Source organism: Phalacrocorax carbo, chromosome 3, assembly GCF_963921805.1.
Source record: "Phalacrocorax carbo chromosome 3, bPhaCar2.1, whole genome shotgun sequence".
Taxonomy (NCBI): Eukaryota; Metazoa; Chordata; class Aves; order Suliformes; family Phalacrocoracidae; genus Phalacrocorax; species Phalacrocorax carbo.
In genome coordinates, this window is record NC_087515.1 from 74,067,279 (window position 1) to 74,083,756 (window position 16,478).

Consider the following 16,478-nt stretch of genomic DNA (forward strand, 5'->3'; position numbering starts at 1 on the left):
ATTTGAAGCCAGTTGATAAAGCTTTGAGAAATTGGCCTTTGCAGAAACACTCAGTGGCAAAATCCTATTCAAATACTTGTACAAATTATTCAGATAGTAAAATATTAAATCCAGGATCTCTATGTCAGTAAATAAATCGCTTCTTATTAAAATTGCTATTAATCTGAAACGGGCCTTGGCAGCAACTCATTGCTGTTAAGTTCCTCGTATATTTGAAGTAATTTCTGGAGTTCTTGATGTTTGGATAAAATGAAGCCTTAACAATGTGCTTTTAATAAAGGTCTTGAGCTTAATGAAGCTTACACTAAATTAGCAGATGTCATCAGAAGCTGCAGAGTTTGGATGTAGGACATTTAGGAAGGGCATTTTTACATTTGACATAATTATAATTCGGCTAAATCTGTGTTCTAGTAATAAACTCTTGGCTTGTGGCTGAAAGAGGAGTGGTTGTTCTGATTGTAGAATAGTTGTGCCCTCTTATTGTTAATTCCCTCCACAGCATGAGGAGGGCTATGTAAAGCAGGTGTGTATTGATCACAGGAATGTCAGGCATCCATTATGAATGTTTTTATATTTAATCTAGCAGTTTCTCTCGTCTAATGGGTGGAGATAGACGAGTGTAATGTACTTTGGGACCAGAAGAATTATGCTTGTGCAGGGACTGTTCCTTCCACTGTTGCAACAGAGCAAGGAACTGCAGTGGTTTAAGGTGTTTCTGTCCCCTAGCAATCTGACCAGTACATCTGCTGGCATTGTAGTGATGGAAGGTCAGCATCAGCTTTCCCATCGTGGTGTTGGCATATCTGTGTGCATTTACCTGCCTCTGCAGCTGAAGATGGTATGCAAAGTTACAAACTGCAGCAGCTGAGGCATGGGCACACCATGCCACTCTGCCAGGTTCCCAGCAGAGGTGGTGAACTCCCAAGGGGATAAACTGTTAAAATGGAAACATCCTTAACCGTTGCTTAGATCTCTGTCAGAGCCTTTTGATCAGATGCTTAAAGGCTGTCTAAATTACAGTGTGGCTTTTTTTTTTTTTCAGGCTTACTATATCAGTAGTAATGCTGTATAACCTGCAGCCCACCTCTTGGGGCCCAAGCTGTCAGCAGCATTTTTAAGTACGTTGCCCATGATGGCGAGGGGCTGTCTTCGGTGCCTCTGCTGAGCATATCATCCTCCACACTCTGCGTGAAGGCTTGTTATACAATGGCAACTAAAAAGGCAGTTCATGTTATTCTTCTCTTGCTGGAAATGTGACAGTTCGTAACCTAGTTGCTTGCTGACGTTACTTGATACTGTCCATGTTGAGGAAGAGCTATTTCTCGATATCCAAATAAAGTGTGCAGGTTCTTTTTTTGGTACAAATCATACTTCCATGTGACTTAACAAGTGAACACAGTTCTTTCTGGATTTCTGACCAGAGGTCAGTTGAGATGATTCCTTTTCATTCAGCTGAAAAGGCAAAATACACTCTGGAAGCTATTGAAGTGAAACAAAAACCACTTAGTGAGGTTATGGTCGTTTCCTTTAAGTAGACACTTGGTGTTACAGTTAAGCGTGTTGTGAATTATAATAATGCAGTATAATAATACAATCACAGAAAAGGCTCTTTTTTTGAATATTGAAACTCCACTTGGGCAAAATATTTGCCTTTAGAAGTTATTTTAAAATGAAATAAAGTTACTTAAAATAGATGGTTTGTTTAAAATCAGTACAAAGTGATGTTGCATGTTTAGATTGTTTTTCTCTTTTCTGTTTCCCTCCATCCCTCTTTTTTTAAGAAGTGGTAGTATTTTCTATGACAAAAATATTTTTGGTTTCACCCATGCAGAAAATGGTACATAGCTGCTGTCCAAAATCCTAGAAATAGAGCTCCATTATAAAACACTAGTGTTGTATTAGATGGGCTACTAATAAGACTTAAGTGTGAATAATACCCTTTTTCAAGGCACTAAGTGAAAATTTGAGATTATCCATATTTAACACATGGGGACACAAGGCCTTGCTCTGAGAGTCAAGACAATGTTTTGGAGTAAACCTAAGTCTTCCAGCTCCTGATCTTCCTGAGCTTACTTTAAGCATATTTTCAGAACTTGAATTTATATGGGAATGGTGACCCAAAATAAAAATATAAAGTTTGCTAAATTGTGATTAATTAGGATTCAAGATGGTGATAGTTAAATTACAGAATTTATGCTTTCAGGAAGTGAAGGAGGAATTCTTTTGTTAATCGAGATTTGATACTGATAGTAGGTGTTTGCTGAGAAGGCCCTTCCTACCTGTGGTTCTCGTGGAGTTTTAAAACTCCACGTGTAGTCTCCTTAAGTCGTGTCTCATGCTGACTTTTCCAGCTGGTAACTGGAGGGTGCCAGCAAGACTTGTTTAATTCTGGGGGAGACAGAAATTTGGTGGAGATGGGTTAACCTCTTGCTGCCTGGAAGCTGGAGGAGCAGGATAGCAGACAGTGTGGTGCTCCATGCCCAGCTGTTTGCTGCTGACAGGTACACGGAACAGCTGGATTAAAAGAAGCACACCAGAAACACATTTCTCTTGCCCATGCCCTTTCCACCACAGGGTCATTACCCTGTTTTTTTTTAAGGTTAATCCCTCTGCTGTTGGGAATTGCACTGGGGCCCTGCTAATCCAGGAGGTGGAGGAGATTAACATCACTTTGCACCATACACCACATGCATAGCGATGCTTGAATCTGTTGATAAGTTGGAAATGGAGGCTCTGTATGGGGCAGCATCCTTAAGCTGTTCTACCTTTATCTGTTAAAAAAGGGAGGAGGGGCAGGAGGAGGAAAGAGAAACCTGCTGCCTGCTTCCCTTCTTTCCACACAATGATAAAAGGGCAACAAAAATCCAGCCCTTCCGGATTAGATTATTAAACTTCCTTGTTTTGCATCTGAAATCTAACAGTTTGGAATAGCTGCAAGCGAGTTTCAAATAGTCGTTGAAAATGATTCAATGTAAATCATCATACTTGGGTACTTTGGTGTGTCGCTGGAAATTCAAAGCCATGAACAAAATTTTTAAAAACCCAAAAAGCCACTTGTGTCTATGAATAGAACAAGTGGGTTGATTTTTATTCTATACACTGTGTTGAACAGCAGATTTAGTAATAGATTAAAATTTGATTTGTGTAGTCTGTTGGCATAACAAATGTGTATCTTTAAGTATAAATGAACAGAGTAGCATAAATGGGTGGGTTTAACAGTGGGTTTGGTTTGCTTTTTAAAACTACTCTAGGAATCACTGCCAATTTAACAAATTAGAGCCTGAAATTGGCTTTTAAGCCTGATCTTAAAAATGTGATGGACACCGTACTTTTAGGAAATTAAAACATGGTGTGAGGAAGGGAGCCTGACGTGTGTGTGTATGCATGGGATCACAATGGCACTTCTTAAAGGTGTGTGTCATGTTTTCTCCACGTAAGGACTATTGGTACAGGCTGTGAATAAGGACTTAAGGATTTTGTATGTAAGAGGAAATCTGCTGCTGTAACACTTCATTACTAGAAGGTCACCTACTGTACAAAATAATTGAATTATATCATTGCCTTACTTCTCTGGCAGTTCAGTATGTAACACTGCATTATATTTAGCACCAGAGGGAGCCAACAGTGTTTGTATCAGTTTAGAAAATTACAGCATCACATTTTAGTTCTTTGTGTTGCTCCTCTGTTCAGTACATTGACAACACTGAAATCACAGTGTTTGATGCAATTGTGAATGTCTCTTGAGACTGGCCAGCCACTGTAGATGCCTCTAGTGTGGTCCTGGCACTGTTGTTTGGCAGGGGCTGCACGTAGGGGTTACGTGAATAAATGCCAAATATGTGAACATGTGACATAAGCTGCTGAGAATAACACTGTGCATGCAGTGTTCTGTTTCAGACAGCTTAAGGGCATTTGAATAGCTTTTTAAGGAAAGGTAGATACAGAAGTGTAATTTTAGTGAATAGCTGTCATTCCTCAGGGCACAATAACATTTACATCCTTAAAACAGTTGCTAAATCATTAGCTTTCCATCCATAGCTGAATTATACTTAAATGTTTTCATTGAGACAATAGAATTAGATTTTCTTTGCCTTGTGTCAAATTGTCATGACTTCAGTAGTTGACATCAAACTGCATGTGCTCTGATAGTGCCCATGTTACAGCTAGGGTAAAGCTGTAATTCTCTTAATTTGGGATGATCTGTTAAGATCTGTAGTATTAGCATATCCACATGAGTGAGAATTTGATGTCATTTTTGAGGAAGCTTTGAAACTTAATGCCACCCAGGGTCTGGGCACATGCATGTATAACTGGGAGTCCTGTGCAGCAGCAGGGCTGTGAGGAACCTCCTCAGAGTATCTTGCTGTGTAAAATAGTCTTTTATCTTTTTCCAATGTCACCAATCACCCGGGTAACTTGTGGTTGAGGCTTTTGTATCTTGGGCTGTTAAACTTTCAGGAAGATTTTATTACAGAGTAATTATTCTAGCAGTTTTAAGAGTTCACCTTTTCAGAGGTGAACGTAAGTAATATCAATGTAATGGAATTTGTTAACATCAGTTTTCACATAACAACCTAAACCTTGGCAATAATCAGAGGATGTAGGGCTAGAAAAAGGACCTATCTAACCTATCTTCTGGGCCCTAGGGAGGACAAGCTGCAGTGGTGTAACCCCTGGTGCACGTCTATGCTATTGCTATCTGCAGTAGCAGATGTTCTACAAGCTTTCTGGGTTGCACAGTTTGGTGATTAATTAGCTGAAACATTAGAAACCTTTTCCTAATATGACTTAGTCTCTCCTCCTAGGTCATGTTTTCTAGACCTCTGTTAGCTTTCATTATTCCTTGAGTTCTCTCCAGCTAATTAATACATCTTCCCTGAAGTGTCCAAACCGGCCAGTCGAGGCCTCCCTCCAGCTGAGTGCTAATTTCTCTCACAGGCCGTGCTTGTGTAGTGTTTGCTTTTTCCAGTACAGGGTTGTGTGTTTTGGTCAGCTGCAATCCCAGGTTCTTTTCTGTGGAACTGGTGCTGAGCCATGTTCCATTCTGTAGATTTAAATATTTTTAGAAAATTCTAGTATTTGGCAGAGCTGAGAACAGCAGGGGAGGTGCAAGGCTTGCTCTGTCTTTGCCCTGTCAGGAGACTGCAGAAGTCAAAAACCTTTGACTGTGGGAGGGTGGGTGCAGTCCTCTGAGCAGACAGTCATGTCTGCACCCTACATATGCCTCACACCCCTTTGATTAACTAGTCCAGAGCATTTGAGAAAGTACAGTTGCTGACTGTGCTCTTGCCTGCCTTGCTTCAGCACTAGTTTACCTCCCATGGGTCAGGCTAGCATTTCAAACTTCTATGCAATTCAGAAAAGTCATTTAAAAAATAACAATCCATCCAGAACAGAGATCACCTCTTGACTCCCGGGGTAGTGTTCCCATCTCCTCTTCAAGATAAGCTCTCCTGTGACTGGTGGAAAGGTAGTATTCACTTTGAACTGCAGGCTCTTAATTTCACCAAAAACCCCTGACTTTATTGCACAGGAAATTTGAGATCATCTTTTCTCATGAGCTTTGCTGATGTTGGAGTCCTGTTGGCATTATCTTCCAAATTACGGAAACGGTATTTGCATTGTTTTTAGGACTTTGTTTACTACTGATCTCTTTCCCTATCAGTACTCTGCACGTTTGGACTTGTGGTCCCAAGAGATCGTGCCTTTAAAACAAAGGGATATAAAAATTAGTATCCAGCTTCTTAAGCAACAGAACAAAGCAGCACACATCCAACTGTGGTGTGGAGTAAATTATACTTGTAATACGAAAGGATCTGTGTTATGTTGTACTTTGCATCCCAATTCTGAGGAAAGCTGCTCAGGCGTTTTCACCTAAAGCAAATCTCTCGTTAACTCATGACTTTTGAAGGTAAGCATCAATTGTTGTTTGATTTATTATGAAGCTACTAGTGTCTCTTCTGTGGTGGAGGAAGCTCTGTTCTGAAGTCCCTGAAGTGTTTGAAGATACTGGACCAGTAACTTGACTTGTAGTGTTGGACTTAGATTTATGCTAACTTAAGTCTCTTGAAAGTTGAGGGGAGGAAGTGCTTCTCTGGCATATGTGGGTTTTGTGTAAATGAGGGGTAAGATGGGTTTATGAGAACAGATGAGTTGATCCAAGGTTGAAGAAGATGTGGCTTTATTTCCAGATGAATGCATATGAGTGTCACGTAAGCATGCGTCCCCAGTTCGCTTGTCCTGTGTGAATATGAGAAAATGATGTGAATGTCAGTTATGTCTTACCCATGTTTTTGAGATATACGGAGAAGCAATTTGTATATCAAGCAGTTTGTTTATTATTAATGCTGGTCTCTGAAGACAGTCCAGACTTGTGCCTGCTGAGCTCTGTGCTATTCTCTGCTATCCCACATCCTTTGTGCTGACCTGAGCTTTCAAAGGGGCTGGTTTGATCTAAAGAACAGAACTACAAATGTATCAAAGCCAAGGTCTGCCCCACCTCCCCCTCAGCTGAGACTTTACTCCTATGGCTGTAACTTTCTTACTGCCCATTTAAATGGCTCCAGTTAGTGTCAAGTGGCACCAGTAGTTTTCCTCTGGATTCTAGCTAGCTTTGTAAGTACAGTCATACTCATAGTCATCCAGGATCGGGGGAGCTTGGCTGCCATTTCCTGGGGCATAGCATGCTTTCCCATATTTGTTTGTAGAGAATAGTGGCACAGGGAACATACACCACCAGAAGCAGCCCCTTACTGTCCATAGGCAGGGAGACTGTAAATTTAGCAGATCCATAATTGAAATGCACACGTGAAGCCTTTTTTGGTCATTCCCTCGCCTGCCTTTAAGTGTTTTCTGAGTCTGACCTTAAAATACGAATGTCCTAGTGAGGTGATGTTCTTATCACTGAGACTAGTACATGGCCTGCCTTTCTCCCCTCACTGATGTGCAGAAGAGCACTCACTCTTCTGATTGCACAGCAGTGCCAGGGTGGGCCACAGCGGAGGTCCTTGTTCTGGCTGTGGCAGCTTGGTGGGGCGGTGCCCACAGCATGCCATGGAGGGGAAGGAGAGCTGCACCAGTGCTGCCTGGACTTTTGCCTGTCTTCCTCACCAGCTCTCCCTAGTCAGTCCCTTACCTTCAGCATCATCCCAGACACCCAGCTTCAGGGACCAGGCCCACTGTTTTGTTCAGGGCCAGCATTATTCATATTACCACAAGACTATCACTGGTTTTTACTACACAGCACCTTCAAGCCCAGTAACTTCTCATTCTACTCTCTCCCTTCCAGCTCCACAAGGGCCAGGGGTTCCAGGGGAGTGTGAGGGGGTGGGCCAGGGTGCTGTGATCCAGTGAGGTGCTGAGAGCTGATGTCCAAGGTACACAGGAGGGACACTGACAGCCTCTCCCCAAACAGACAGGGCAGCACAGTGTTAGTGCATTCTCTTCTTGTCATCTGCATATACCAACTGAAAGTGAGCTGCTTATTTACAGACCAGGCTTTAGTCAAGCTAGAAACAGTTACTTGATGTTAGGGCACACTGATGGTCATTACAAGAGAAAATGATAGCTGTTGAGCTGGTTTACTGTTTGCAGGGGCTTTAAAAATGTGTTTTTTCCTTAGGTGTGTAATTGGTTGAAAGTATTCTGGGATTTACTTATGTCCCTCATCGCCTTAGCATTAGAAAGATAGCAGCTTGAGCCAGATATAGTGAACTATCCTTCTTGTATGCTTGATGCTCAGAATTTACTTTCTCCCCAAACATAGCAGCTTTCGGGATCAAGGGCTTCTGCTTTCTTCTACAGCAAAGGACATTGGCAGAGACCTGTCAGAACTATGCTGACGTATGTCACTTCATTGGTTTCAGTCCTCTGAGTGTGGGCTTTTAGCTTCCTGATGATTGATGTCCTTTGGTTGATTTTAAATTGTTGGGCTCAACACAGAGGTTACTGTGTGGGAATGGAAGTATCTGTGGCAGGCAGGAAATCAGATAAGGAAAACTACTCTCCGTGAATGCCATAAAAATAGTTACACAGAATCAACATTGTGGTCAGGTAGCCTAGTGTCTAGTGGCAGCAGTTCGTGTAGGGATAAGAGTTGTTAATTCTGGGAAAAGCAAGACAATGGTATGATCTGCCATGGCAGGTTTTTACCTTTCCTTTCTTACAAAGTGTCATTGATCTGCAGTAGTGAAACATGACTGAAACCTTGAAATTTCGTTTACAAAAATAAAGAATGCTCGAGGAAGTAGAAGAAAAGGGAACAAAAGATATGTTCATTTTACAAGACCTGGAAGTAAGCCAAAGTCAATACTTTGTGAAAATAGTAGGGTTTTCTGTAAATAATCTAACTAGTGTGTAAATAACATGTGGGAATTGGGATAAAAGACCCTATCACTTCAGCTGAGTTCCCTCAGAAACAATGTACCTGTGAGCAGCACTGGGAGGATTTGATCTCAGGATATTTATAAATTATGGCTGGACGTTCAAAAAAAATTGGGTGAAAAGCTAGAGTCCAGGGTATCAGTGAAATTCTTCGAAGAAAAATAATGATAATAATAATGAAAATATGAAAGCAAGTTGCTTCTGAGGAAAAAAAGCCCTAAAATCATAGTATGTGAAGAAAAATACATGAGAATATCTTCAGGGCAGAATCCTTCTGCAGGTAACTGTAGTGGTCTTCCATGTAGCAGACAATCTTCTAGTTCAAAAGGAGTTTCAATTCCCTTTGGCTGTTTGCTTCAGCACTGCCACCCCTCTGTTCCTGGAGACAATATTACACCTTGAGGGATGGCTGGAAAGATCTGTGCCAGAAGCATTTGTGAAAACAATGTTACTAGTGTCATGTTTGTATTAATCAATTGGATAGAAGAGTTAAAGTTTATATATCTTTTAATGACAGTTTCTTCTGAAACATCCGTTTAAATAAGGAACACTTTTAAACGTCCCTCCCAAAAGGATGGGGTTTTTTTATTCCTGCCTTTCGTGACTTTGTTTTTTTTTCCTCCTTTTTTGTAAAACAGACTTTCTCCCCTCTGAGTCCCTTTGGTTGGTTGATAACTTTACAGCAGGGTATTGCCCCCTTTTCTTAAGCCTAAGGGAAATGGGTGTGTCAAGACAGACACTTGACACTTGAAGTGAAATAGAGTGTCTTCTCTTTGGACAAAGGAGCTAAATGAAACCTTGTAGAAGTCCCTTGACACTCATAATATGCCAGTAGCTGCTACTTTGCCATTTGCCATCAATGTAGAACTGTAACTCTCACTCATGGGGAAAAAAGGGAATTTCTGAAGGAGAGTAGTTTCCATGGTACGTAGGTACAGTATTTTCGTTGAACCGGGTCGTGTCAGCTGTGGTCTAATTTCTCGAGTGTGGGCTCCTGTCAGGATCCCCCGTGCCTTGAGCTCTAGCCACAGCATTTCTGCGGGCTGCGGCCACTCCTACGCAGGTGGCTTCTGGCATCACAAAAGGTTGAGGAGTTCAATGTCTGGAGACTTCAGTCTTGTGTAAGACTGAGTGATTGGCAATTTCTGTGTAAATCTGGTGTCTATGGCAAAAAAAACCATAAAAAGTTAATTTAATCTTTTTTTAACACATCTTGAACCCCTGGGGGAGACTTGAGGGTGTTAGCAGCTGATAAAAGAGAAGAGTGGAGGAGAGTTTGCCAGCATTGGTCACAACAGTTACAGAATTTCATTCTGCTTTAGTCAGACCCTCTGTGAACACAGAGGGTACACATGAGGTTATAAATGTTATAGCTGATACAAGGTGAGAGTAGCGTTGCTGCCTAGAAGGTAAAAGCCCTCAGTTTCAGGATTATTTATAACTGGTTTGGGCCTACCCAGAATGGCAGTTGCCATGTATCTGAGCAGGATTTTGGAAACACCTAATTTCTGAAGGTTGTTGGGAGGGGTGGGGGGGTGGTGATGGGGTTTTTTTTGGTGTGTTGTGTTCTTCGTTTGTTTTTTTTTTTTAAAGCACTGTGTTGATTGATTGGTAAAAGGGAGGCTTCTGGGGACAGTGTTCCAGCTGCAATACGTGAACTGCGTTTATGAAGAGTGAACTTTTCTACACTCCCTTTAAATAAAGCTCACAGCCTGTGATTATGCAGCAGATTAATAGTAACAGCTGTGGTCTAACAGAGGATTAAAACTGTCTTAGCATATGAGAACATCAGTGATAAAATGCATCTGGTATGAGGCCTGTAAAGACTTACAGGATTGTATGTAAACAGTAAATATGTTTCTATGGTGCTTATCTTTTATTCTGCTTGTGACGGCTGGGCTGTTTTCAGAATTTTTGTTTCTGGCTGCCATGAGGTTAATATTTTCAGAGAGGTGGTTATGCAAAGAAGTTGTGCAGGATCTACATAGCCTTAAAACATTTGTATGGTGTGTTTTGTTGGCGAGGTTTTATAGCAATGGAGAGTTTCATGCTTTGCAGAGTGAAAAGAAACAAGCTAGTTACACTCTGTGCTAGCACAGCTCTGTTTCATCACGGATTAATTTGTCTCACCTTTTTTCCTGCAGGGATTTGGTAGGGTAGGGACAGGATTATGAAAGGAGATATGGTAATGTAGTTCAAACAACACTGGAAGTTCAAAAATATTTTAAAACATTTACTCCAGGCTGTAGTATTTAGTTCAGGCTATTGAAATCCTGCCTGTGAAGGAAGGCACTGCTAAGATACAGTCAGCCACAAACAGAAAACCACATAGTGCCTTCAAGGGATAAGTGACAAATGGATAAATAATTTTAAAACACATGGGGCAAAGATACTTTAGTAGATCAGATCTGTCTAGTAAGTAATAAAGTGATTTAAAAAAAGAAAAATTACTTCTGTCCATAAGACAACTCATACTAAATGATTTTGGTATTTGTGAGCAAGCATGCACAGAAGTCATCAAGGCTTTATATTTTCTCATATGATTATACAAGCTCTTGGGCTCATATAAGGTCTGTTACAAGTTAAGAGCATATTCTTTTACCTAATCTTCAAATCTGCTTCTTCTGAAATAAGTTTGAAGATTTTTATTTGTAGTGCCATCATACAGATGCCAACCAGAACTATACAATGTCCTTCAGTGTTATATATTCCTCTTACATTTGTACAAGCTTGCTCCTTCTAGACAGTGGAATGGAAAAGGGAAGCCTCAAAATCACCTGTGGTGATAAAGAATATTTTAAGAATTGCTATGGAGTCATGTAAATACTTTAAGTTGCTCTGTTTTTTATGAATTGCCTTGAATGATTTGTTCTAAGGTACAACTTGATTATACTGTTTTCCCATTCATTGCTATTCTTTATAGATTTAAAAATAGGGAAACACAAAAAAGATGTTCTGTAGGCGTGCATTATATATTCTGCATCATGTATAGCTTAAAAGTTTAGCTTCTAATATATTCACTATTCTTGAAATTTACAAGAGGAAATTAAATTCCTCTTGTAAATCAAATTGGGATACAGGTGGCTGATGACTAGCTAGGAAAATACATGTGACTAAAATATTCCCTTTAATTGGATTTTCGCATCTTATTTTCCTTCTGAAAATTTGCAGTTGGCATCTTTTCAAATAATACATCTTTTGTGTTAGTTTATAGCTTGTGTAATACATGTTTTGTATACTCATGATAACATTTCCGAGATGCTCTTCCTAAACACAACCCCCCCAAATTATAAAACAAACAAACAAACAAACCACACAAAACCACCAAACACCACACCACAAAAAAAAAACCCTCTGATCTCTTTCTGCACCTTTAGAGCATTTGGTTTTCCAGTGTGTGCACAGGCAGGTCTTCTCCCGTGAAGTTAACCTGTATTTGCCATTTATCTCCTCTTAAGACTGGGTTAAGACTCAGTTCAGTGCTGTCTTTTCCAGCAAAGCCAGTCATACTGTGTGCGTAGAGGTGAAGTGTTGAGAAACAATTTCATGCTTGCATGCAAATATATCCTGGTATAAAAAAGAAGGAAAAAGGGAAGTTAAAGGGGTGCACAAAAATAGTTCTACGTTTATTGAGGAGGTTGCTATGTGTGTTTCTGATGGATGCTGACAGCTCCATTCTGGAGTCAGTTTTTGAGGTGTCCATCACTCCATAGAGTACAGCACACCTCACAGCGCTGAGACTGGCTTGCATTTGCCCTGCAGTCATGCTAGTTCAAATGCAGTCATGATTTAAACAGTGATACAATTGGTGATATAATTAAATACTGATATAATAGCACTACTGTTTCTGCTGTACACTGGCCAAGCAATTGGTGTTAAGAGGTTAATTCTGGTTTAGCATGCAGTGTGGTATTTTACCCTAGAGTTAGGGGACATCTTACATAAAACAGTTGAATGAGAAAATCTTAAGCAAAGCAAAAAGAAAGGCCTTGCAGGAAGGCCATGCTGTCTATATATATATAAAAATATATATATAAAAAAATAAAATGTCTTTTTCTTCTTAAGTTCTTTCTGCCCATCTTGATTAATTGAATTCCTGAATCTCTTTAACCTGTACCAAAAGTCAGCTCTGGCAAAAAGAAAGGGGCCAGACAGAAGTCCAAGTAAATGAAGGTACAGGTTTTGTTTGTTTTCATTCTGTGTTCTGTATACTTTTATCTGCTTATCCTTCTGTGCTAGGAGCAAATCACAACAGAACCTCCCTAAACCCCCACCAAATTGATAGAGTTTTCAAACTGTATTTCTGCAAAATTTGCTTATTATTGCCAGCTGAGCACAGACCCTTTGGGGTATGCTTAAATAAAAGCTACATGGCAACTGTAGTTTGCCTGTACCCTGAAGAGATTCCAGTTCTAGTGATAAACTAGACTAGTTACAGTCTGTCTGCAGTGGGAAAAAGCCCACAGCTAATGTAGATCCAGGATAGTCAAATAGCATTATTACAGTATTATTCAGCGTAAGTCTTAAAATCTATGGGTCTTTTTAATCTCTATTCCATTCCTTTTGTTTTCAAATAAAATCTGTATACTACAGGCAAAAGCAGCAAATTAACAATTTACATCAGAAGATAAGGGAGAATGAATTACGAGCTCAGCATGCAAGAGCGAGCCATCTTGTGAACTATGAAGAACCTTACATGACTAATTTGCAGGTAGTATGGATATTATTTTCTTTCAGCAAAGCTTTCTATTGCCCAGGAACTAGCACCTGAAAGCATGTTCATAATTTACTATAGGCCAAAATGTAAAGCTTTTGTGATTATTGATGGTTGTGTAATTGTATAGCAGAAATCTAAGTTATGTTAACATATTTTACATATTTGTTTTGAAATCTGATAAAAATGGGGTAAGAATTGAGGGATTGTGACATGGTAAGAATAGGGGTTTAACAGTGTGCATGTAGCACAGTTATACAGGGGATACTAGGAGATAAAGTTGTTTGATAAGAGGTACCTGAAAACAACTGATGGAAGGTTTTCTGAAGAGAAGGAGACACTGCCCAAACCAGTGGTTAGATTGTGTCAATAGAATAGATGGAAGAGATGCGAGAAGGCAAAGAAACTGGTGGAACACCTTTGCACAAGACACCTGAAAAGGCTATGGATTTGTACTCCTAAGGAACACTTAGTCTGAAAGGGAATCTGTGGTGGTATTTGGGGCACACCTGTCTTAATTTTTATCTAACTAGCACAAATATCCGAAAGTGTAAGGATGAGATAGCATAGGCTAACAATGAGATGCAGATCAGTTTGAGGACTTGGCTGCTGCCCTTGTTGTAGCACACAAATTCCATCTCCAGACCTTGGATTATCTAAAAGGCAATTCAGAAAGAGAACATTACATGCAGATATGCAGAGAAATAGCTTCTCTGTCCTCCTTTTATTACCATAACTTTTTCTGTCACAAGCACTGCACCAGGATCTCAGCTAGCGTACTTCAGTGTGACGTTAATTATGTCCTTGGAATAACACAGCTGTGCATCAGGTGAAAATGTGGTTTGTGAGAGATGGGAGAGAAATTCAAGTGGAGCCTTGGTGTGAAGTTAGGTATTCAGAAACTTTTTCAGACGTCTAGAAATGTGACTTCCGGTGCTTCCAGAAGTTCTTCTATAAAATACTTTAAAATTCTGTCTAGATTAAGATTTATTTTAGAAATTTTAGTGTACGTATCTTAGTATACCATAATACCCTTCAAGTAAAGCAGCAGATATATTCATCTTTCATAATTTAAAGAATTAAACGTTTCTAGTGTATTAGGATTTCTGCTTGATATGTGGGCCTTCTGTAAGACTAACTTACAAATGCAAATCTCCTTTAATGGAGGTTTTAATCTCTTTTAATGCTTTGCTGAAGGAACATTGCTAGTTAAAAACACTGTCTATTCTTTAAAGATAACAATTTATGTTATTAAAAGGATCATGAAACTGAAAGCTTAATGGGATGCATCTCCTTTTTCATCCCACATACAGCTGATTTCCATTTTGTGCTTGTCTGTGGGCAGTGGAGGTGGGAGAGTATTATTGTGAACTGAGTGAAATGGAAAGGGAAGAGGGTTTTGGTATACAGGACAGAAGGTAGGAGGCCTGCTTTCTCATTGTAGCTGTAGTCTCAGGCTTGTCCCTGCACTGTTCTGTACCTCAGGTGTGATAGTTCTAAGGTTTGACTAGTACTAATGTTCTGCTTTAGAAGGATCTTGAGATCGGAGCATCTCTAATATATTCGTAGCCATTTTATAGAGTGCTTTTCTTCTAGAGGGTGGTAAGATAATGCAGTGGCAATGATTTGTTTTGAAAACATTTTTTTTTGGATTTTCAGGGATTTCTTTTGGAAGAAGTCACACCCCTTCCATAAATCTGAGGGTAAAAGTGGCCCCACAATGTTCATCTGCATGTGTTGTGAATGCAAATGTGTTCAGCTTCCTTATTTTTTTGCTGCAGATTCCTGAAATACATGCTGTAACAATGTATTTTAATGTTTGAAAAATCAAACCCCACCCTTCCTGACAGTGGAAAAAAATGCAGGACTGTGTTCTGCTGTGCTGCTTAACTATACAGTGGTACGTGTGCGTTCATTTGTATGATTATGTTATTTCTTTTTGTAAGCAACCACAGTATGAGAGCACACCACTGCAACCTCACGTTTCAGAAAGATCAGCATCCCACCTTGAGGAGCTTGAGCGAAAGATTGCAGCAGCTGAGAATAAGGAATTACAACTCAGTGAATTTATAAAACAGATTTCAAACAAATCTAGTGAGGAGAAGAAGAAGATGGAGGAGAAAGTAAGTGTCTTTTATGTTCCAAATTTTCTTTTGACACTGTTATAGCAGTATATGTTTTGTTTGCTAGAAAGCAACTTACTGTGTGGGTTGCTGAGCTATTTTGAAAAGGTAGCTAAACTATCTGTGATAGAAAAATTGATAGTGATTGTAGGTGTTTGCAATGGATAAATCTGAGCTTGTAGTGATTACATCCTAAAAAGTGATACTAGATGAAATGGCAGTCATGATGGTGGTTTTAACCAGGTATCAGTTAAACTTGCTTTGAAGAAAACCAGCTCACTTCTAAGAATTCAAGTAGCTTGACATGTTTATTAGAGTAAATAAATATCATTTAAAAACAAAGTGTGAAAATGAAATCCCTATTTTTAGCATGGCTTGTAAATGTGGGCCTCATGGTTCAAGATGCATTTACCAGCCTGTATGTGCCTACTCAAGCAGAAGTGATTCTCCTGTAGCTTTGCTAGGATGTACAGAGTAGACTTTAGTCTGAGACAAGGAAGGGGCTTAGATGGCGGTGTTCTTGGAACTGTCTTGACAAGGGGTTTCTTTGGAGGCTGAAGCAATACCCAGGGGTAGTTTTGAGTGTCCTGACAGCCTTCCTTTATTGCAATCAGGAACATACCATTGTCCAAGTGGTTCCTAATTAATGTTTTGGGGATACATCGTCACTGTTACTTTTTCTTCTTTGATGACTGGGCCCTGCTATTAGACTTAGATTTACATTAATGCAGGTTCAAGGGGTAGGAGCAGTATGATACAGTGAAGTGGCAGGTGGGAAGACAAAGAAGAAAGCATAATTCATCTCAAATGCTGCCTTACCATTTCCTGTGAACCCTGCAGTATGTTTTTCACTAAGGGTAACATTCAGGAAGGGCAGAAATTGGATGCTGCTGCTTCATCCTGTCTTGGCTTTTACTGCTTGTATTCCTCACTCTGTAGGAACTGCCGCTGTAGGTGGTGGCAGTGGTGAGGACCTGTGCAGCAGTGCTTGTGTCAGCAGGATGGTCTGTAGCTAGGAGCCTGATTCACTGCACAGTCCTGATTCACCCCTTAACACCCATCCATTCTGTGCACTCAACAAAAGGCTCTCAAGGAGAGAAGGGGCAGGGAGGGAGAGCACGTTTCTATAGGAAAATCAGTGCCCTTCTGTCTGAGGGAAGACTGTGGAGGGAGGAGGGAGCTGTGCTCTGTTCCCACAGGGCGGTGGCCTGCTGGGTGCTGAGCCTGGGGACAGCCATCTCTGGAGTTCCTCTGCTGTT

At 40.2% G+C, this 16,478-nt stretch overlaps 1 protein-coding gene across 1 annotated transcript in view; it reads left to right on the forward strand.

Annotated features, from left to right (window-relative positions):
• Positions 1–16,478, forward strand: part of CEP85L (centrosomal protein 85 like) — a 122,486-nt gene that overhangs the window by 87,307 nt on the left and 18,701 nt on the right. Inside the window, exons 5-6 of the mRNA XM_064447401.1 lie at positions 12,976–13,093; positions 15,043–15,219. Of these exons, the coding sequence (XP_064303471.1) occupies positions 12,976–13,093; positions 15,043–15,219 (295 nt within the window). The remainder of the gene's footprint in view (positions 1–12,975; positions 13,094–15,042; positions 15,220–16,478) is intronic.